The sequence below is a fragment of the Pecten maximus genome, chromosome 2, assembly GCF_902652985.1.
Source record: "Pecten maximus chromosome 2, xPecMax1.1, whole genome shotgun sequence".
Taxonomy (NCBI): Eukaryota; Metazoa; Mollusca; class Bivalvia; order Pectinida; family Pectinidae; genus Pecten; species Pecten maximus.
This window is the reverse complement of record NC_047016.1, coordinates 50,100,703-50,123,926: the sequence shown is the minus strand read 5'-3', so window position 1 is coordinate 50,123,926 and position 23,224 is coordinate 50,100,703. Positions and strand designations below refer to the sequence as shown.

Below are 23,224 nucleotides of genomic sequence, written 5' to 3'. Positions count from 1 at the left end.
AGACTACAAATCCAAGGTTTTAATTTGTCATTCATTTGACAATTTATAAATGTATTTGATGAAAAAATTTTTTTTTGCGATTTTTCATATTTTTCTGCAAGTTAAGAACATGAAAGTATATTTGATTGATTTCTGAAATGATTAATTGTATGTACCCATAAGGGTTGGTAAACATGGATTAATATTCAAAAGAAAACACCTCCTTCTATTCTGATAAATTTCTGTTTTTATTTGTACTGAAAATCCTCCCTTGGTTCATACATCAAACAAACGGCTAGGCCTTTCAACTCAGTTTGTATAATTACATATTTCTGACAGATGCTGTTGATAGGTTGACATTCTAAATCATACAAACAAGCAAGGCCACTGATCAAGGTCGATACAACCACTGATCAAGGTCGATACAACCACTGACGAAAGGTCGATACAACCACTGACGAAAGGTCGATACAACCATTGATGAAAGGTCGATACAACCACTGACGAAAGGTCGATACAACCACTGATCAAGGTCGATACAACCACTGATGAAAGGTCGATACAACCACTGACGAAAGGTCGAAACAACCACTGATGAAAGGTCGAAACAACCACTGATGAAAGGTCGATACAACCACTGATCAAGGTCGATACAACCACTGATGAAAGGTCGATACAACCACTGATCAAGGTCGATACAACCACTGATGAAAGGTCGATACAACCACAGATGAAAGGTCGAAACAACCACTGATGAAAGGTCGATACAACCAATGACGAAAGGTCGATACAACCACTGACGAAAGGTCAAAGGGGGAGCCACGATTTTTTCGTTTATGTTGAATTTTTGTGGTCATTGCAAAGTTCCTTGTATCAAGTATTTATATACACAAGTACTAGGCTCATGATAAGAATACTATTATACTGGATCAGAGAATGGTGTATGAGGAGTGGGAATACAAAACAGGAATGTCCAGATTCTAAAGAGCAGAACAGTGTATTACCCCGCCCTGTGAGGGTATGGACAGGGGAGAGAAGATGAAAGATAACACAGAACAGTGTATTACTCCGCCCTGTGAGGGTGTGGATGAGGGAGAAAATGAGAGAGCTAACATAGAAAGGTTTACTATTCCACGCCCTGTGAGGGTGTGGATGAGGGAGAAGATAAGAGAGTTAACATAAAAAGGTTTACTATTCCACGCCCTGTGAGGGTGTGGATGAGGGAGAAGATAAGAGAGTTAACATAGAAAGGTTTACTATTCCATGCCCTGTGAGGGTGTGGATGAGGGAGAAGATGGAAGAGCTAACATAGAAAGGTTTACTATTCCACGCCCTGTGAGGGTGTGGGCGGGGGAGAAGATGAGAGAGCTAACATAGAAAGGTTTACTATTCCACGCCCTGTGAGGGTGTGGGCGGGGGAGAAGATGAGAGAGCTAACATAGAAAGGTTTACTATTCCACGCCCTGTGAGGGTGTGGGCGGGGGAGAAGATGAGAGAGCTTACATAGAAAGGTTAACTATTCCACGCCCTGTGAGGGTGTGGGCGGGGGAGAAGATGAGAGAGCTTACATAGAAAGGTTTACTATTCCACGCTCTGTGAGGGTGTGGATGAGGGAGAAGATGAGAGAGCTAACATAGAAAGGTTTACTATTCCACGCCCTGTGAGGGTGTGGATGAGGGAGAAGATGAGAGAGCTAACATAGAAAGGTTTACTATTCCACGCCCTGTGAGGGTGTGGGCGGGGGAGAAGATGAGAGAGCTAACATAGAAAGGTTTACTATTCCACGCCCTGTGAGGGTGTGGGCGGGGGAGAAGATGAGAGAGCTAACATAGAAAGGTTTACTATTCCACGCTCTGTGAGGGTGTGGGCGGGGGAGAAGATGAGAGAGCTAACATAGAAAGGTTTACTATTCCACGCCCTGTGAGGGTGTGGGCGGGGGAGAAGATGAGAGAGCTTACATAGAAAGGTTTACTATTCCACGCTCTGTGAGGGTGTGGGCGGGGGAGAAGATGAGAGAGCTAACATAGAAAGGTTTACTATTCCACGCTCTGTGAGGGTGTGGGCGGGGGAGAAGATGAGAGAGCTAACATAGAAAGGTTTACTATTCCACGCCCTGTGAGGGTGTGGGCGGGGGAGAAGATGAGAGAGCTTACATAGAAAGGTTTACTATTCCACGCTCTGTGAGGGTGTGGGTGGGGGAGAAGATGAGAGAGCTTACATAGAAAGATTTACTATTCCACGCCCTGTGAGGGTGTGGATGAGGGAGAAGATGAGAGAGCTAACACAGAAAGGTTTACTATTCCACGCCCTGTGAGGGTGTGGGCGGGGGAGAAGATGAGAGAGCTTACACAGAAAGGTTTACTATTCCACGCCCTGTGAGGGTGTGGGCGGGGGAGAAGATGAGAGAGCTTACACAGAAAGGTTTACTATTCCACGCCCTGTGAGGGTGTGGGCGGGGGAGAAGATGAGAGAGCTTACATAGAAAGGTTTACTATTCCACACCCTGTGAGGGTGTCGGCGGGGGAGAAGATGAGAGAGCTAACATAGAAATGTTTACTATTCCACGCCCTGTGAGGGTGTGGGCGGGGGAGAAGATGAGAGAGCTAACATAGAAAGGTTTACTATTCCATGCCCTGTGAGGGTGTGGGCGGGGGAGAAGATGAGAGAGCTAACATAGAAAGGTTTACCAGTCCATGCCCTGTGAGGGTGTGGGCGGGGGAGAAGATGAGAGAGCTAACATAGAAAGGTTTACTATTCGATGCCCTGTGAGGGTGTGGATGAGGGAGAAGATGAGAGAGCTAACATAGAAAGGTTTACTATTCCACGCCCTGTGAGGGTGTGGGCGGGGGAGAAGATGAGAGAGCTAACATAGAAAGGTTTACTATTCCACGCCCTGTGAGGGTGTGGGCGGGGGAGAAGATGAGAGAGCTAACATAGAAAGGTTTACTATTCCACGCCCTGTGAGGGTGTGGGCGGGGGAGAAGATGAGAGAGCTAACACAGAAAGGTTTACTATTCCACGCCCTGTGAGGGTGTGGGAGGGGGAGAAGATGAGAGAGCTTACATAGAAAGGTTAACTATTCGATGCCCTGTGAGGGTGTGGATGAGGGAGAAGATGAGAGAGCTAACATAGAAAGGTTTACTATTCCACGCTCTGTGAGGGTGTGGGCGGGGGAGAAGATGACAGAGCTAACATAGAAAGGTTTACTATTCCACGCCCTGTGAGGGTGTGGGCGGGGGAGAAGATGAGAGAGCTTACATAGAAAGGTTTATTAATTCATGCCCTATGAGTTGGAGAGTATTACATACCCGGTGGGTCCAGGCAGACCTGTGGTGCTTCTGTAGGAATCACACAACATAAAAATAGCTCGTCACCATGACATTTAGAAGTTAACATACATTCTTTAATTATTCCATAAAACATTTCACATTTTCAAACATATTTCTCTGGAAACTGACCAAAAAACTCACAATAGTTCTGCAACATTAAAGTATTTCGTACATGATCTTAAACAAGCAACGTACGGAACAGCATGTCTTTCTGTATACACCACCTAACTAAGTAAGAATACTTACGGTTGTATAGCGGGGAGGGAGGGGTAGTGATGGACCATGGGTTGTGGTTGGGGTGACATTTGGTAATGGTGATGATGAACAGCTCCTCCTCCTCCTCGACCAACCTATATAACACAGAAATCAGTATAAAACAGACCAAACATTACCAACTGTTGTATTAACTGAAGTGAGGAGAGGATCTGGGTCACACGATATGTCATTATTTATCCCTAATACAATCACAACTAAGACTACTGTTGAAAAATATGCTTGTATTTTCCAGAGCTTTAAAAAGTTCTGAATAAAACATTATTGCTATCAACTCAAAGCGGCAATTAACATTTTTAATCGGTAAACACAAACTTTATAAAATGTAAACTAAACAGTTTTTTCCCTGTTATTCATTTTCACACATTTCTAAGGCATTTAAAATTCTTGAAAATTGGTCACTGCAAAATTGTTTCAATCGCAGGTACATTAGGCCTTTTACAACTGTAAATTGCAAAATTGAATCACTGAGAAAAAGTTGTTATGCATGAAAACGCGAAAATAAATCGTGGCAACACAAAAATAAGTTGCATGACATATGTACTTGTAAAGGGAGATAACTCTTACCATAACAGGAGCTGCTGGTTCTGCTAAGACTGCCGGTAAAGCTGTACGAGGATTTCCTGGTAAATTACTCATCATCATTTGTTGCATGACTAACTGGTGCATCTGTGCCCCCTGCATCATCATCATCTCCATAAAATCTGTAAAAGTGGAGAGTAGAGGTCACCTTACTAGGTCAGATTGTATATAGGTCACCTTAGTAGGTCAGACTGTATATAGGTCACCTTAGTAGGTCAGACTGTATATAGGTCACCTTAGTAGGTCAGACTGTATATTAGAGTAAAAGTGGAGAGTATAGGTCACCTGACTAGGTCAGACTGTATATAGGTCACCTGACAAGGTCAGACTGTATATAGGTCACCTTAGTAGGTCAGACTGTATATTAGTGTAAAAGTGGAGAGTATAGGTCACCTTACTAGGTCAGACTGTATATTAGTGTAAAAGTGGAGAGTATAGGTCACCTGACAAGGTCAGACTGTATATAAGTGTAAAAGTGGAGAGTATAGGTCACCTTACTAGGTCAGACTGTATATTAGTGTAAAAGTTGAAAGTATAGGTCACCTTACTAGGTCAGACTGTATATTAGTGTAAAAGTGGAGAGTATAGGTCACCTGACAAGGTCAGACTGTATATTAGTGTAAAAGTGGAGAGTATAGGTCACCTGACAAGGTCAGACTGTATATTAGTGTAAAAGTGGAGGGTATAGGTCACCTGACAAGGTCAGACTGTATATTAGTGTAAAAGTGGAGAGTATAGGTCACCTGACAAGGTCAGACTGTATATAGTCACCTTAGTAGGTCAGACTGTGTATTAGTGTAAAAGTGGAGAGTATAGGTCACCTTAGTAGGTCAGACTGTATATTAGAGTAAAAGTGGAGAGTATAGGTCACCTTACTAGGTCAGACTTTATATTAGTGTAAAAGTGGAGGGTATAGGTCACCTGACAAGGTCAGACTGTATATAGTCACCTTACTAGGTCAGACTGTATATTAGTGTAAAAGTGGAGGGTATAGGTCACCTGACTAGGTCAGACTGTATATTAGAGTAAAAGTGGAGAGTATAGGTCACCTTACTAGGTCAGACTGTATATTAGTGTAAAAGTGGAGAGTATAGGTCACCTGACAAGGTCAGACTGTATATAGTCACCTTAGTAGGTCAGACTGTATATTAGTGTAAAAGTGGAGAGTATAGGTCACCTTACTAGGTCAGACTGTATATTAGTGTAAAAGTGGAGAGTGCAGGTCACCTTACTAGGTCAGAATGTATATAGGTCACCTTAGTAGGTCAGACTGTATATTAGTGTAAAAGTGGAGAGTATAGGTCACCTTAGTAGGTCAGACTGTATATTAGTGTAAAAGTGGAGAGTATTGGTCACCTTACTAGGTCAGACTGTATGTTAGTATAAAAGTGGAGAGTACAGGTCACCTGACAAGGTCAGACTGTATATTAGTGTAAAAGTGGAGAGTATAGGTCACCTGACAAGGCCAGACTGTATATTAGTGTAAAAGTGGAGAGTATAGGTCACCTGACAAGGTCAGACTGTATATTAGTGTAAAAGTGGAGAGTATAGGTCGCCTTACAAGGTCAGACTGTATATTAGTGTAAAAGTGGAGAGTATAGGTCACCTTACTAGGTCAGACTGTATATTAGTGTAAAAGTGGAGAGTGTAGGTCACCTTACAAGGTCAGACTGTACATTAGTGTAAAAGTGGAGAGTATAGGTCATCTGACTAGGTCAGACTGTATATTAGTGTAAAAGTGGAGAGTATAGGTCACCTTACTAGGTCAGACTGTATATTAGTGTAAAAGTGGAGAGTATAGGTCACCTTACTAGGTCAGACTGTATATTAGTGTAAAAGTGGAGAGTATAGGTCACCTTACTAGGTCAGACTGTATATTAGTGTAAAAGTGGAGAGTATAGGTCACCTTACTAGGTCAGACTGTATATAAGTGTAAAAGTGGAGAGTGTAGGTCACCTTACTAGGTCAGACTGTATATTAGTGTTAAAGTGGAGGGTATAGGTCACCTTACTAGGTCAGAATGTATACTAGTGTAAAAGTGGAGAGTATAGGTCACCTTACAAGGTCAGACTGTATATTAGTGTAAAAGTGGAGAGTATAGGTCACCTGACTAGGTCAGACTGTATATTAGTGTAAAAGTGGAGAGTATAGGTCACCTTACCAGCTTAACCTAACAGGAATTTCCTTTCAGCTATAGTGGTGGGATGTACATTTACAGAGCATTGGTTTGGTTTGGTTTGGTTTGTTTTTGTTTAACGCCCTATTAACAGCCAGGGTCATTTAAGGACGTGCCAGGTTTTGGAGGTGGAGGAAAGCCGGTGTACCCGGAGAAAAACCACCGGCCTACAGTCAGTACCTGGCAACTGCCCAACGTAGGTTTCGAACTCGCAACCCAGAGGTGGAGGGCTAGTGATAAAGTGTCGGGACACCTTAACCACTCGGCCACCGCGGCCCCTTACAGAGCAAGAGGTCACTATGCACATCAAGCCCTAACATGGGCAGAGTATTTTTCGCTACTCCTTCCTTTTACAGGTGCCACTGACTACTCCTAGTGAAAGCTATAGCAAATTGAGAGGCTTCCTTGGAGCTAAAGAACCTGGGTTGTGGTTGTCTTCAGGAACGAAGACTTCATGAAGGAGAGAGTTGTGTAATAGCGGTTGCTAGCTGGAGTCTCTCTTTAGCCTAACTGTAGGATGTAGAGCCAAAGGTCACTAGGTTCATTCCCAATCCTCTCAATTCCCTGAGCTCATCCTCTATAGATATAAGTTAGGAACTAAAATGACCATGAATCAGAGTCAGATTGTGCTTCCACTAGGCTACCTAACATGTAACATATCTAAGGGAAGATATATACATGTGTGGAGTGATATTCAACAACCAGAAAATATCTTGATATTCCTAGCATATTTTAAGTGATATTTACTGTACTTCTAAAACCTTTCAATACAGGATGTTGAAATCCTGGGCACAGAAAGAAATACATCTATGTCGTTTATCATGGACTAATTTAGTTAAACTTGGTTCTATGGTTTAGGGTGTAAACATCAACAAAGTCTGTTCAGGGGTTTTCAAGGTATTATATTGTGTCCCATGCAGGAGCGGTCAAACGTGTCCTTTGACCCTTTAATTTTGACCAATGACCAAAAATATGTGATCAGGTTTAGATATATAACATTGACTTAGTAAGGATGGGAGACTGAGATCTGTTGTGGAGTTCTCTATATATAACATTGATTTAGTAAGGGATGGGAGACTGAGATCTGTTGTGGAGTTCTATATATATAACATTGATTAATAAGGGATAGGAGACAACAGACCTTAATGGGTATACCTATATACTATTTCATAAAATGATGGGGTATATAACATAGAAACACAAATGACGAAGGAAGACATCCCTTGGGTCCTCTTATCATATCTTCCCAATTTCAGATTGATAAAGTCAAAATTAAAGATTTTTGGTAGGGGGGTACTTTTTATGCAAGGGGGGTACGTTTTGGTAGGGGTATAAAAAGTATCCGGTTACTTTTTATGCAGAATAAAAAGTATCCGGATACTTATTATGCAGGAGGTACATATTGCATGACACCAGGCCTCGAACTCACGATCTACGGCACCCAATCGCCTAGCCAGAAATATCTGCAGCTTATACCGCTGCGCCACATCGGCATATATATATATATATATATATAAAGACAAACCTGCTTTGTTAAAGAGGGAGCCCTTTTGAGGCGGGTTGTCGTCGAAGCCGATCCGTTGTAAGACTGGCTGTGGGATCTGCTGTATGACCTGTTGTGGGATCTGAGGGGGCGGGGCTTGCTGTAGCGGGGGCAGGTGGTACGTCTTCGGAGTGTTGATGCGGTGCTCTATCACATGTTTGACTTGATTCATATCTGAAAACAAAACAACAATGAGCCAAATTGTCTAGTTCCTTTAGTTCAAGATTCTATCGACGTAGGTCACAAGCCAAATATCAAGACCCTGCACCAAATGGTTCTTTAGAAAAAGATATTTCAAGAAAAAGTTATGCAAGATATGCAGCCTGATGCCATGCTGTGGCAATTTCTTTTCACACGATCCCTCCATCTGGAAATTAAAATGTTCATAAAACTTATTGTATGTAATCGCCTTCAAATAACTAATGATAACTGTTGAAGCAATGGATACCTGATGCACACCAAAATGTTCATATAAATGAAACAGGTAAAAATATATCTTTCTATTTTGTTTTTTTATTTCTACATTGGTCCGTCCTTTTTCATTTAGAGATTCTTCCTTCCAGTGTTATATTACTGATAATTATATAACTCAGAGGGATCTAACTTAGGGAGATCGTCCACTGTATAGATTTGTTATGGTCAACTTTGCAGAGGAATGAAAAAAGTATTGAATATTGAATATTTAAATTTTTATAGTGAATTTTCCAGACCAATTCACTTCACCTCAAAAACATTATCAGGCATCGCAAGTACCCAACATACATGTACCTTGAAGAATGGCTGAGAAAAGTGCAGAAAATTTAGTTGACGGACTGACAGACAGGGAGAAAACCTATAGTCCCCCTGGTTTAACAGGTAGGGGACTAATTAGTTTTTGTTTTGTCTTCGTTTAACGTCCTATTAACAGCCAAGGTCATTTAAGGACGTGCCAGGTTTAGGAGGTGGAGGAAAGCGGAGTACCCTGAGAAATACCACCGGCCTACGGTCAGTAACTGGCAACTGCCCCACGTAGGCTTCGAACTCGCAACCCAGAGGTGGAGGGCTAGTGATAAAGTGTCGGGACACTTTAACCACTCGGCCACCGCGGCCCCTAATTAGTTAATTCTGCACTGCCCCTACCTACTCTACCCTACCCTACCACTCTCTCTTTACTTCTCCATGTGGTATATACTGCATCTCCCCGGTTTTAATACAATGACGTGGACAATAAATATACCTGTTGAGGGATTGACACAAGATTATTCTGTATGAAACATTTTTGCTACCGACACACTTTACAAATAGGGTCACAAACACAAAAATATTCTCCAGAACATAAAATTTATACTCCTATCACAAATTAATCAATCTATAATGTTTTACGTGTTTATTGTATCTAGGATCTAGATTCAATATGGAGCATATGAACATTTCGCAGCACTGACGGACTGAAGAATTGGTCTTCGGGTGAAAACCTGTACAGAATTGTCCACACATTGTAATGTTTGACACAAGACACACTTTTGTAATTAAACACCCGAGGCATTGATCATAGATGGACATCTCTGGTTCAAACCTCACTGGAATATAGATGTTGTGAAAAAGATCAATTCTGGGACACGGTTCTGTCTAGTAGGACAAAAAATATGGAAATATTGAACTGGGAACCATTCTACAAGTTCTAACTATGGCATAAAGGCGTAAATTTCATATATGATGAAGAATTTTTAATACCCATCATGAAATAATTATGGAAATATTTTATGGGGCATAGTCCTGTGTTTTATATGGTATGACAGGTTTTATATGGTATCATTTCATAGCGTCTAGTTACTGAAGAATATGCAAATTTTCATTGGCCTGGTTCTGCACTAATTATAACATATCTATACAAACACTTTATCAATATCATTTTGGGCAAGGTTGGGTTTTTATATAAGGAAGAGAATGTGGAAACATTTCTAAAATTTAATGAAAATTTATGTTCTGAATCCAGGATTACTGACGTCAAAGGTGAGGATTTCTAAACTCTAGACAGTCGTAAGACATGGTACCTGGTTACTAAGGATCTAAACTCTAGACAGTCATAAGACATGGTACCTGGTTACTAAGGATCTAAACTCTAGACAGTCGTAAGACATGGTACCTGGTTACTAAGGATCTCTAAACTCTAGACAGTCGTAAGACATGGTACCTGGTTACTAAGGATCTCTAAACTCTAGACAGTCGTAAGACATGGTACCTGGTTACTAAGGATCTCTAAACTCTAGACAGTCATAAGACATGGTACCTGGTTACTAAGGATATCTAAACTCTAGACAGTCGTAAGACATGATACCTGGTTACTAAGGATCTCTAAACTCTAGACAGCCGTAAGACATGGTACCTGGTTACTAAGGATCTCTAAACTCTAGACAGTCATAAGACATGGTACCTGGTTACTAAGGATCTCTAAACTCTAGAGAGTCGTAAGACATGGTACCTGGTTACTAAGGATCTCTAAACTCTAGACAGTTGTAAGACATGGTACCTGGTTACTAAGGATCTCTAAACTCTAGACAGTCGTAAGACATGGTACCTGGTTACTAAGGATCTCTAAACTCTAGACAGTCGTAAGACATGGTACCTGGTTACTGGGGATCTCTAAACTCTAGACAGTCGTAAGACATGGTACCTGGTTACTAAGGATCTCTAAACTCTAGACAGTCGTAAGACATGGTACCTGGTTACTAAGGATCTCTAAACTCTAGACAGTCATAAGACATGGTACCCGGTTACTGAGGATCTCTAAACTCTAGACAGTCGTAAGACATGGTACCTGGTTACTAAGGATCTCTAAACTCTAGACAGTCATAAGACATGGTACCTGGTTACTGAGAATCTAAACTCTAGAGAGTCGTAAGACATGGTACCTGGTTACTGAGGATCTCTAAACTCTAGACAGTCATAAGACATGGTACCTGGTTACTAAGGATCTAAACTCTAGACAGTCGTAAGACATGGTACCTGGTTACTAAGGATCTCTAAACTCTAGACAGTCATAAGACATGGTACCTGGTTACTAAGGATCTAAACTCTAGACAGTCGTAAGACATGGTACCTGGTTACTAAGGATCTCTAAACTCTAGACAGTCGTAAGACATGGTACCTGGTTACTGGGGATCTCTGAACTCTAGATGTACACTCTAACACCTTAACCTGGTTACTGAGGATCTCTGAACTCTAGATGTACACTCTAACACCTTAACCTGGTCACTGAGGAGCCCTGAACTCTAGATGTACACTCTAACACCTTAACCTGGTTACTGAGGATCTCTGAACTCTAGATGTACACTCTTAACACCTTAACTTGGCTTGGTTACTGAGGACCTCTGAACTCTAGATGTACACTCTAACACCTTAACCTGGTTACTGGGGATCTCTGAACTCTAGATTTACACTCTTAACATCTTAACCTGGCTACTGAGGATCTCTGAACTCTAGATGTACACTCTTAACACCTTAACCTGGTTACTGGGGATCTCTGACCTCTAGATGTACTCTTAACATCTTAATCTGGTTACAGGGGATCTCTGAACTCTAGATATACACTCTAACACCTTAACCTGGTTACTGGGGATCTCTGAACTCTAGATTTACACTCTTAACACCTTAACCTGGTTACTGAGGATCTCTGAACTCTAGATGTACACTAACATCTTAACCTGGTTACTGAGGATCTCTGAACTCTAGATGTACACTCTTAACACCTTAACCTGGTTACTGAGGATCTCTGAACTCTAGATGTACTCTAACATCTTAACCTGGTTACTGAGGATCTCTAAACTCTAGATGTACACTCCAACACCTTAACCTGGTTACTGGGGATCTCTGAACTCTAGATGTACACTCTTTCACATTAACCTGGTAACAAACAATCTCTTAACTCTAGATGCACATATAATTACTGAGATGGATGGTGGGACATCATAACCTTATTACGTAGGATTCAGTCCTCTACAGATATAGTGTTGATGTAGCCCTCCCTGAGAACATCTATAAATCACTCCAGCATTACAACATTAAACCTGGTTTATATAAATCTTATCATCGTCCTGCGATACAGATAAACCGACTACTGGTATACTAATTCTCCATATCAGGATATGACAGTTATTGCGATCTCCCATTCTATATACAGGGGAAAATATACCAACAAAATAAATGTCTGACCGCTGTCAGATTTATTACAACTTATAAGTAAACCATATAGTATCAACACTTTCCAATTTATCACACTGAATCCACCCCACAAACTCTTCACTTTTGTGAACAATAGGAGCCTACAATAGACTTTAACAGATTAAAGTGTCAAATTAAAAATGGAGATATTTTCCAAGGCTGTCAAACAAAAAAAATCTGGAATTATGTGAATTGGAAAATGGACAAAAACACTCATGAAAATCTACCCAGCTACTTTAGGTACTGATTACAAGTACCAAGGCTCAGAAAAAATTTGGTGAATCAAGATATTGTGAATTGGGATACTTTTAAAGGGGCATAACTCCACAAAAATCTCATCAACATGAAAAAAAAATGTCAACCAAATAGCATTGGGTACTGATTATCTGTATTGAGTTTTACAGAAAATGGTTGAGAGAGTAAGAAAAATTAGCCTATTTTGAACAAACTTCCACCTATGGACCGAACAAATGGACAGACAGAGAGACACACCAATTCAATATTGAATATATATTCAATATTCAACACCATATATATCTGAGCGGTTGAGACTGTTTTATATTGACTGGTATACTGATACCTTTATAAGGTAGGAGACAAACTTTAGAAGTTCTGATTCTCTTTATTCAATCTTTTATTTTAAATGCATACATCAAACCAAAAATTCATCAAACTTTTCTTCATAAACAAAACCTTGTAATAGTTTGTTTATAACAAAGAAAACCATAAACAGTGTATGTTAACTGTTTTTTAACTTAAATATACAATATATATATTTAAGAACTTAAGCATCTACTTCGATGACCATGTAATGTTCAAACACTGACATCAGTTCCAGAACTTCTATGAATTACCGACACCATGCAATTGTTAAGGGTTTACGCCAATAATATACTTAATTTTAAACAATCGGTATTCTATGAAACAGGAAATCATACTTCATCAGAAATTTTACTGGTACATCAAAGATTTTCTTGAACAAAGCCATTATAAATTTGAAACACAATTATAATTGTACGGTTAATTTTTTGATGACAAGAAAAACAAAATGACTCTTGGGCAGTCAGTGGAAAAATATGCAGTTTTAAATTTATCAAGAATTTTTTTTTACTTTCATCAACATAAAACATCAACTATGGACTCTGTAGCTTCCAACAAGCCAGTGAAATTTTATTTCACGTTATCAATTAGTGATATTGATATGGTAATAATCATAATAAATTAGACCAGAATCAGAAATTGTAAATTACAATTGGCACAACTTCAGCATGACCACACAAACATCTTCTGAAACTTTCATTTAAGCAGGACAAGAAAATTCATAGAAAAAAAAAAAATTGACTCATATTTTATGATGCTAATTAAGTTTTCTGCTAATAAGCCATGAAGTATTAATAACTAAGTGAGTTAATTACCTCGGCGCCGATCATGTTTTGTGTAATCCCCGATGACTCGATTGCCTGCATCAATTAACCAGTTTTCCATAATATATGGCACATGATCGTGGTAAAGTACCGTCCTAACATGTAGACTCTCTCACTTTCTCGTCATAATGAAACCCACTTTCTTCCACTCTAGGTAAGCGTGACATCCACAAGTGGGTATTACGGTAGACAGAAAACTTCCCGCCAATAATCAGTACGGGTTAAAATACTTATATCACTGTAGCTGCATGGTTTTGAAATGGCAACATACACTTAAATGCATGAAATAATAGTGATATCCACAAATTCAACGTCCGTCAGTTGGAGAGGAGATCATTAACATATTACAAGTGGAAGGAAATGTTGGACTAAGTTTGTAGGTATGCGGTGTTCTGATCAAGACAGAGTGCTAACTCCGTCACAGGTATATGTACACGTTCACACAGTATGGAGTTGCTATGGGAAAGCTATTCAAGTGAAAATTTTCCCTGGACAATGTGTATAATGAATGTAATATTTTGTTTTGCAAATAACGGCAGTAAAATTCAGTCTTTTCATCTGATTTTGGTCAGCCTTTTCACAGCCCGCCACACAAAGAAGCGGTAGTAATAACCCTTTATGAGCTGTTGTATACCTGATGTAGATTTTCAATACATACGTTTACCTATCATTGAATTCATTGAAAGTGTGAAATATCAGTTCTTACACACCAGGGTGTGAATCTGCCGATTTCTCCCGTGTAGTCCGACCTGCTAACTATAACAAATTCAGGGAGATGATACCTGTCAAGCTTTAGCCATCTACAACTCAAAACACATTCAAAAACTCCCCTTTTATTGACAAAGTGTATATGAAGATTTGCAAGGATCAGAGAAGCATTATCACCCCTGTAAAGAACTCTTATTTAAAAAGAGGTGAGATTAATTTCAATAAGTTTATTCAGCTCAAATTTGGCGTAGCTTGCAAATGGTGTCATTTGTGGAGTATAAGCGGACACCTATGGTAACCATACAAAGGCAGACTGTTCAATAGCAACTCCAAACGAAAACACGCCACTCTGTACACATCAGATTCTTAGGATTCCATTGACCCTACTCAAATCAAATTGATCCATGCACATACTTATAGAGAGTCCGTCTCTATACAAGTGTTTGTATTGACGTTAAAATGCTTGAGTTCACTGTGCTGTGATTACATAGGATCCTCTGGTTGTGCATTTAACAATCAAAATTTAATATTGTGCAAAGTCATTCTGAATAAAGGGTAGAAGAATTATGTACTTCCTCAAGGTTGTACAAACATTACAGTCCATAAATGTCTGATATTTCCGTATCTGTTTTTTTTTTTTTATCTTATCTCGAGTTACTACTTTTCGACTCCCACGGCAACTTTGTTGACTCAATCCTTGAGATATTTGTCTACTCAACTTCCATCTGAAATAATTCTTGACTCACTCCTCGAGTTATATCTGTACTACCCCTCCCACTTACCATCACTGTCGACTCAATCCTCGAGTTATATCTGTACTACCCCTCCCACTTACCATCATTGTCGACTCACTCCTCGAGTTACTTGTCCATGATATCACCATAGGTGACTCAATATCAGTCACTTGTTTATAATACCCCTCTCACTAGACATCTTCTTGACTCGATTCTTGAGTTACTTGTTTACAATATCCCCTTCCATTTAACACCATCCTTGACTTACTCCTCAAGTTACTCCAGTCTTGTCTACAATACCCCCTCCAATCTGACACTATCCTTGACTCATTCCTTAAGTTACTCCAGTCTTGTCTACAATACCCCCTCCAATCTGACACTATCCTTGACTCATTCCTCAAGTTACTCCAGTCTTGTCTACAATACCCCCTCCAATCTACAACATCCTTGACTCATTCTTTAAGTTACTCCAGTCTTGTCTACAATACCCCCTCCAATCTGACACTATCCTTGACTCATTCCTCAAGTTACTCCAGTCTTGTCTACAATACCCCCTCCAATCTACACCATCCTTGACTCATTCCTTAAGTTACTCCAGTCTTGTCTACAATACCCCCTCCAATCTGACACCATCCTTGACTCATTCCTTAAGTTACTCCAGTCTTGTCTACAATACCCCCTCCAATCTGACACCATTCTTGGCTCATTCCTTAAGTTACTCCAGTCTTGTCTACAATACCCCCTCCAATCTACACCATCCTTGACTCATTCCTTAAGTTACTCCAGTCTTGTCTACAATACCCCCTCCAATCTGACACCATCCTTGACTCATTCCTTAAGTTACTCCAGTCTTGTCTACAATACCCCCTCCAATCTGACACCATCCTTGACTCATTCCTTAAGTTACTCCAGTCTTGTCTACAATACCCCCTCCAATCTGACACTATCCTTGACTCATTCCTCAAGTTACTCCAGTCTTGTCTACAATACCCCCCTCCAATCTGACACCATCCTTGACTCATTCCTTAAGTTACTCCAGTCTTGTCTACAATACCCCCTCCAATCTACACCATCCTTGACTCATTCCTTAAGTTACTCCAGTCTTGTCTACAATACCCCCTCCAATCTGACACCATCCTTGACTCATTCCTTAAGTTACTCCAGTCTTGTCTACAATACCCCCTCCAATCTGACACCATCCTTGACTCATTCCTTAAGTTACTCCAGTCTTGTCTACAATACCCCCTCCAATCTGACACCATCCTTGGCTCATTCCTTAAGTTACTCCAGTCTTGTCTACAATACCCCCTCCAATCTACACCATCCTTGACTCATTCCTTAAGTTACTCCAGTCTTGTCTACAATACCCCCTCCAATCTGACACTATCCTTGACTCATTCCTTAAGTTACTCCAGTCTTGTCTACAATACCCCCTCCAATCTACACCATCCTTGACTCATTCCTTAAGTTACTCCAGTCTTGTCTACAATACCCCCTCCAATCTGACACTATCCTTGACTCATTCCTTAAGTTACTCCAGTCTTGTCTACAATACCCCCTCCAATCTGACACCATCCTTGACTTACTCCTTAAGTTACTCCAGTCTTGTCTACAATGCCCCCCTCCCATCTGACACCATTCTTGACTCAATTCTTGAGTTTCCAGTATTTGATTCTTATTGCTCAATATTTTATCTTTAAGCTATTTATTTTCAAATTTGATTACCATCATACAATATGCTATTGTCCATTTTGATTTACCTGTTTGTGAGTTTCCAACCTTCCAAGGATCATAGGCTCTCCAATGGCTTCCTCTGTGATTCATTGTAACATGTTTTATCCACGGAATCTCTCATACTACAGAAACAGATCCATTTTCAGCATCCTCCATATAATGAAGAAGAATGTGTCACTCAATCTCAAACCACCTTTAATACAACTTCTTCAAAACAAGAAGTAAACAAAACTGTTCTTATAGTAAACAAGGCTTCTTTAAAGCCAGGATTGAAATACGAGATCGTAGAGGTGGCTGATATCGTGTCCTTATCATTCATTATGATGGGATGAATATAGCGTCGGGCTGTGTCAACAACCCTGTATCTACTGACCAGTAGTTGTCTTGTAGATAATACCTCACCAGCACATAGCAAATAGCAAAGCCTACTTTTACTCCCTAGCCATGCTAAATGACCTGGGTGAAAAGCACATCGTGAGAAAATCCAAACATCAGTTTCTGTTCGAAAGACGCAAAACTGTACGAATAATTCAATTTTTTTGCTATAAATGATTCAAATGTTTTGAAAGTATCTTGCAATGTTTTCAAAATTAACAATTACATCTACTAAAATTGACTGTTATCATGATTGAGATTAAGTCGATCCCCCTTATCATATCGTAACTACAGGTTGTCTTGTTGACCAGATAAAGACATATTAATATCATTTCTGGCCTCTGGGTCCTCGATTCTCCACAAAACTATGTCAATTACTCCAACCCTGTACAAAGGTTACTCCCGACTAGCTCAACGAACATCAAACATTTTAGCAAAGCTAAAACATTCCGTCCTTGGTCGGTTTGATTTGGCCATGTATTGATGTTTAATTGATAATTCTTCATAGGTGGCGCCACTGAAAAGCTTGGTGGTAGATCACTAAGTATTTTATTTTAACTGGAGACATATTTCACTCCAAAGGTGGAGAGTTAATCCAAGGGGCTTAACTCTAGTAAGGTTACTGGGTGTAACACAGTACCTATGTTAATCCAGTTTATATTTAGATTATCAACTCGACAAGATTCCACGATTGTTGACAAAACCACCGAGGAGTCTGTTAAGTAACAGTTTAAATCAATGTACATTTTTTCTTCAAAGTTTGGCACCGAGAAACTCGATACCTTAGGGAACATCACATTGTGTAAGGGGGATTTAATACAAGGGACAACATACGACATCTGTAACATTTCAAGTGATATAGTCCAAGAGTAAATCTGAGCGATGTTTCATGGAAGTCATATCAAGTAAAAGAAAATTTGTTTTTAATAACCTGCATATTTAATGCAATCTCATTAACATCTTCCAGACTATTTGTATAAAGCTCTTTCATTTTTAGAGTCAGAAATTAATTGGTATGACCAGCAATATAATGATTTGTAACCATATCGCGACACAAAACGCAATTCACCTTTGAAGCGTCACATTTGAATTCACAGCCCGAGACCATTTCCCAATACTCAGTAAAATTATATACCAGTAATTTATGTGACTATATCCAAGGACATTGTAAAGCCAATAATTAGATCAAAATTCAAGGTTTTTCATGCCTCACAACAAAATTAAATGAATTTTCAAGTATCCAAGCATAAGTAATGCTTGGTAAAATTGTATTTTAGTAAAAGTAACTTTCTGATGACGGTCACACCAACTTACTTACAATGCAATATTAGCACACCTTGTGGGTGATGTGCATATAGTAATATAGAAATTTCAAGTTTCAGCAAGACACCTTTAACTGTTTAGAAAGTTTCAAATGAATAAATTCTGCATAAAGTTTTGACCTTTGACCTTGAAGTAAAGTTGATAGCAACCTTGTTTCAGAACACTTTGCACACAGACCAAAACTTACTTTAGTCTACAAATGATTTGAGCAACAAGATATCTTAGACAGTTGAAAAACTATTGCCTATAGGAAAGATTTTATAGAAATTTTTGCAAATTCCTTTAAAAGGTCATTAGGACCCACCAAAATCATATAAAACGTCTTTGGGGACTACAAAATCGTATAAAAGGTCATTAGGGACTACAAAATCCTTTAAGGGAACAACAGCAATCAAACTAAAATGTTAGATATTAACTCTTATTTAAATGTTTATACAGTTTAAACTAACAACTGTGGCCAGGATTAGCCATATCTTGTGAAACAGTCCGAAAGCTTTTAGCTGGCCGAAATATTTTGTATGTCTAAATATGGGTTTAAATGAGATTTAAGAGGTTAAATGAGGCTAGTCAACTGACAATAATATGTCCCCTTTCAATTAGAGAGAGGAAACAGAACATTTTCTTCCAAATATGTGACAAAAAAGGATAATGCCAAATTGCCATTTTACAAAACATACAAAACTCAGACCCCTCGGAAATACACTTGTTACAGAGCTGGTCAGTGTTGGTAAGAAACTTCCAGTCTATCCAGCCACCAATGATCTACCCTTAATGTGCGGACTGCAGGATTTCTGTTTCATTATCTCTTTCCGTACTATCTGTTTCTTCCGGATTCCGTACCAGAAGTCGTTTTTAGTCTCGCCCCCAGATGTTTAAACAAAATGGCAGACTACATGTGTGTTTTTGGTGTGTTGTTTTTCCATATAGAAACACAAAGGGTAGTGTTATCTTTGTACATACTTAAGAAATATTTAACTAAATAAGATCTAGATGTCAGATTGAACACTCTGAAACGTCCTGTACTCTGATATCTGAACTGCAAATGTAGCAAGCTGCCATATTGTTTACATTAACAACATATTGAGAAAATATCACCTATTACTCTAACGGAAAAACATGTAGCCCAAACAAAATAAAAATAAATTTATTAACCAAAATGGTTGTTTCAAAACTTTTGAACACTTTTTACATGCTTTACATTGAATTACAATGGTACTGAAAGAGGTAATCAAAAGATTTGCATTAGTTTTACACTCCAGCTATCTTAGGGATTAATAAAAGGACACCAACCTTGACCTGGAGGTCGATAGGAGTAGTCTCCCTTGTTGAAGTCTGGGAGTGATCGTCGTGAGGGAGGGGGCTGTACAGGGAGAGGGTGTATATCGCCGCCTAGCACTAAAGGATCGCGGTCGTCTGCCTGTGTAGTCGTTGTTCATTAATTGTTCATGCTGAAAAGATATAATTCCACATTGTTTACCTCCATTAAAATCTCAACTGAATGCATGCTTTCAGTATCCTCAATATATAACAGCGCTCTTTTCTCTGAATAGTGAACGATTCCCTCAATATATTGACATACTTGAAGACAAACTTTCTCTAAACAAAAGCTTACTGTATGAGAAAAAACATGTGTGATCCCAATTATACAGAATTTCTTCTGTATGTGTGTGCAGATGTACGAGTGGTGTTATGTAGATGTATATAAGTACATAGATGTTGTGAAGATGTTACAAAGTGCTCCGTTTATCATGTACATGTATTATTGTATTGAATAAAAAAGATAAGTTACAAAAAAAAAAAATGTATCTCAGTACACCTAGATCTTATCAGAATGGCAGTATAACAAGGTCACTATAACTGTCTAGCTAAACTAGATTTTATCAGGACGGCAGTATAACAAGGTCACTATAACTGTCTAGCTAACCTAGATTTTATCAGGACGGCAGTATAACAAGGTCACTATAACTGTCTAGCTTACCTAGATTTTATCAGAATGGCAGTATAACAAGGTCACTATAACTGTCTAGCTAACCTAGATTTTATCAGAATGGCAGTATCACAAGGTCACTATAACTGTCCAGCTAAACTGGATTTTATCAGGATGGCAGCATAACAAGGTCACTATAACTGTCTAGCTTATCTAGATTTTATCAGGACGGCAGTATAACAAGGTCACTATAACTGTCTAGCTAAACTAGATTTTATCAGAATGGCAGTATAACAAGGTCACTATAACTGTCTAGCTAACCTAGATTTTATCAGGACGGCAGTATAAAAAGGTCACTATAACTGTCTAGCTTACCTATATTTTATCAGAATGGCAGTGTAACAAGGTCACTATAACAGTCTAGCTTACCTGGATTTTATCAGGATGGCATTATAACAAGGTCACTAGAACTGTCTAGTTTACCTAGATTTTATCAGGACGGCAGTATAACAAGGTCACTATAACTGTCTAGCTTACCTAGATTTTATCAGAATGGCAGTATAACAAGGTCACTATAACTGTCTAGCTTACCTAGATTTTATCAGGACGGCAGTATAACAAGGTCACTATAACTGTCTAGCTTACCTAGATTTTATCAGGACGGCAGTATAACAAGGTCACTATAACTGTCTAGCTAAACTTGATTTTATCAGAATGGCAGTATAACAAGGTCACTATAACTGTCTAGCTAAACTGGATTTTATCAGAATGACAGTATAACAAGGTCACTATAACTATCTAGTTTACCTAGATTTTATCAGGACGGCAGTATAACAAGGTCACTATAACTGTCTAGCTAACCTAGATTTTATCAGGACGGCAGTATAACAAGGTCACTATAACTGTCTAGCTTACCTAGATTTTATCAGGACGGCAGTATAACAAGGTCACTATAACTGTCTAGCTAACCTAGATTTTATCAGGACGGCAGTATAAAAAGGTCACTATAACTGTCTAGCTTACCTATATTTTATCAGAATGGCAGTGTAACAAGGTCACTATAACAGTCTAGCTTACCTGGATTTTATCAGGATGGCAGCATAACAAGGTCACTATAACTGTCTAGCTTATCTAGATTTTATCAGGACGGCAGTATAACAAGGTCACTATAACTGTCTAGCTAAACTAGATTTTATCAGAATGGCAGTATAACAAGGTCACTATAACTGTCTAGCTAACCTAGATTTTATCAGGACGGCAGTATAAAAAGGTCACTATAACTGTCTAGCTTACCTATATTTTATCAGAATGGCAGTGTAACAAGGTCACTATAACAGTCTAGCTTACCTGGATTTTATCAGGATGGCATTATAACAAGGTCACTAGAACTGTCTAGTTTACCTAGATTTTATCAGGACGGCAGTATAACAAGGTCACTATAACTGTCTAGCTTACCTAGATTTTATCAGAATGGCAGTATAACAAGGTCACTATAACTGTCTAGCTTATCTAGATTTTATCAGGACGGCAGTATAACAAGGTCACTATAACTGTCTAGCTTACCTAGATTTTATCAGGACGGCAGTATAACAAGGTCACTATAACTGTCTAGCTAAACTTGATTTTATCAGAATGGCAGTATAACAAGGTCACTATAACTGTCTAGCTAAACTGGATTTTATCAGAATGACAGTATAACAAGGTCACTATAACTATCTAGTTTACCTAGATTTTATCAGGACGGCAGTATAACAAGGTCACTATAACTGTCTAGCTAACCTAGATTTTATCAGGACGGCAGTATAACAAGGTCACTATAACTGTCTAGCTTACCTAGATTTTATCAGGACGGCAGTATAACAAGGTCACTATAACTGTCTAGCTAAACTTGATTTTATCAGAATGGCAGTATAACAAGGTCACTATAACTGTCTAGCTAAACTGGATTTTATCAGAATGGCAGTATAACAAGGTCACTATAACTGTCTAGTTTACCGAGATTTTATCAGGACGGCAGTATAACAAGGTCACTATAACTGTCTAGCTAACCTAGATTTTATCAGGACGGCAGTATAACAAGGTCACTATAACTGTCTAGCTAACCTAGATTTTATCAGGACGGCAGTATAAAAAGGTCACTATAACTGTCCAGCTAAACTGGATTTTATCAGAATGGCAGTATAACAAGGTCACTATAACTATCTAGTTTACCTAGATTTTATCAGGACGGCAGTATAACAAGGTCACTATAACTGTCTAGCTAACCTAGATTTTATCAGGACGGCAGTATAACAAGGTCACTATAACTGTCTAGCTAAACTAGATTTTATCAGGACGGCAGTATAACAAGGTCACTATAACTGTCTAGCTAAACTAGATTTTATCAGGACGGCAGTATAACAAGGTCACTATAACTGTCTAGCTTACCTAGATTTTATCAGGATGGCAGTATAACAAGGTCACTATAACTGTCTAGCTAAACTAGATTTTATCAGGACAGCAGTATAACAAGGTCACTATAACTGTCTAGCTAAACTAGATTTTATCAGGACGGCAGTATAACAAGGTCACTATAACTGTCTAGCTTACCTAGATTTTATCAGGATGGCAGTATAACAAGGTCACTATAACTGTCTAGCTAAACTAGATTTTATCAGGACAGCAGTATAACAAGGTCACTATAACTGTCTAGCTAAACTAGATTTTATCAGGACGGCAGTATAACAAGGTCACTATAACTGTCTAGCTTACCTAGATTTTATCAGGATGGCAGTATAACAAGGTCACTATAAGTGTCTAGCTAAACTAGATTTTATCAGGACAGCAGTATAACAAGGTCACTATAACTGTCTAGCTAAACTAGATTTTATCAGGACGGCAGTATAACAAGGTCACTATAACTGTCTAGCTAAACTAG

At 39.0% G+C, this 23,224-nt stretch overlaps 1 protein-coding gene across 5 annotated transcripts in view; it reads right to left on the bottom strand.

Annotated features, from left to right (window-relative positions):
• The window catches only part of LOC117322372, a 75,613-nt gene extending 55,783 nt beyond the window's left edge, over positions 1–19,830 (bottom strand). For 2 of the 5 annotated variants that reach the window (XM_033877240.1, XM_033877244.1), the window contains exons 1-5: positions 13,498–13,914; positions 7,865–8,056; positions 4,149–4,285; positions 3,555–3,658; positions 3,288–3,317 (exon numbers count right to left, since the gene is read on the bottom strand). In XM_033877240.1, the coding sequence (XP_033733131.1) occupies positions 3,288–3,317; positions 3,555–3,658; positions 4,149–4,285; positions 7,865–8,056; positions 13,498–13,567 (533 nt within the window). In that variant the 5' untranslated portion in view covers positions 13,568–13,914. Of the gene's footprint in view, positions 1–3,287; positions 3,318–3,554; positions 3,659–4,148; positions 4,286–7,864; positions 8,057–13,497; positions 13,915–16,708; positions 17,138–19,670 lie in introns of those variants that run through there. The other 3 variants (XM_033877243.1, XM_033877241.1, XM_033877242.1) reach the window with 3 other exon arrangements.
• Between the last annotated feature and the right edge of the window lie 3,394 nt (positions 19,831–23,224).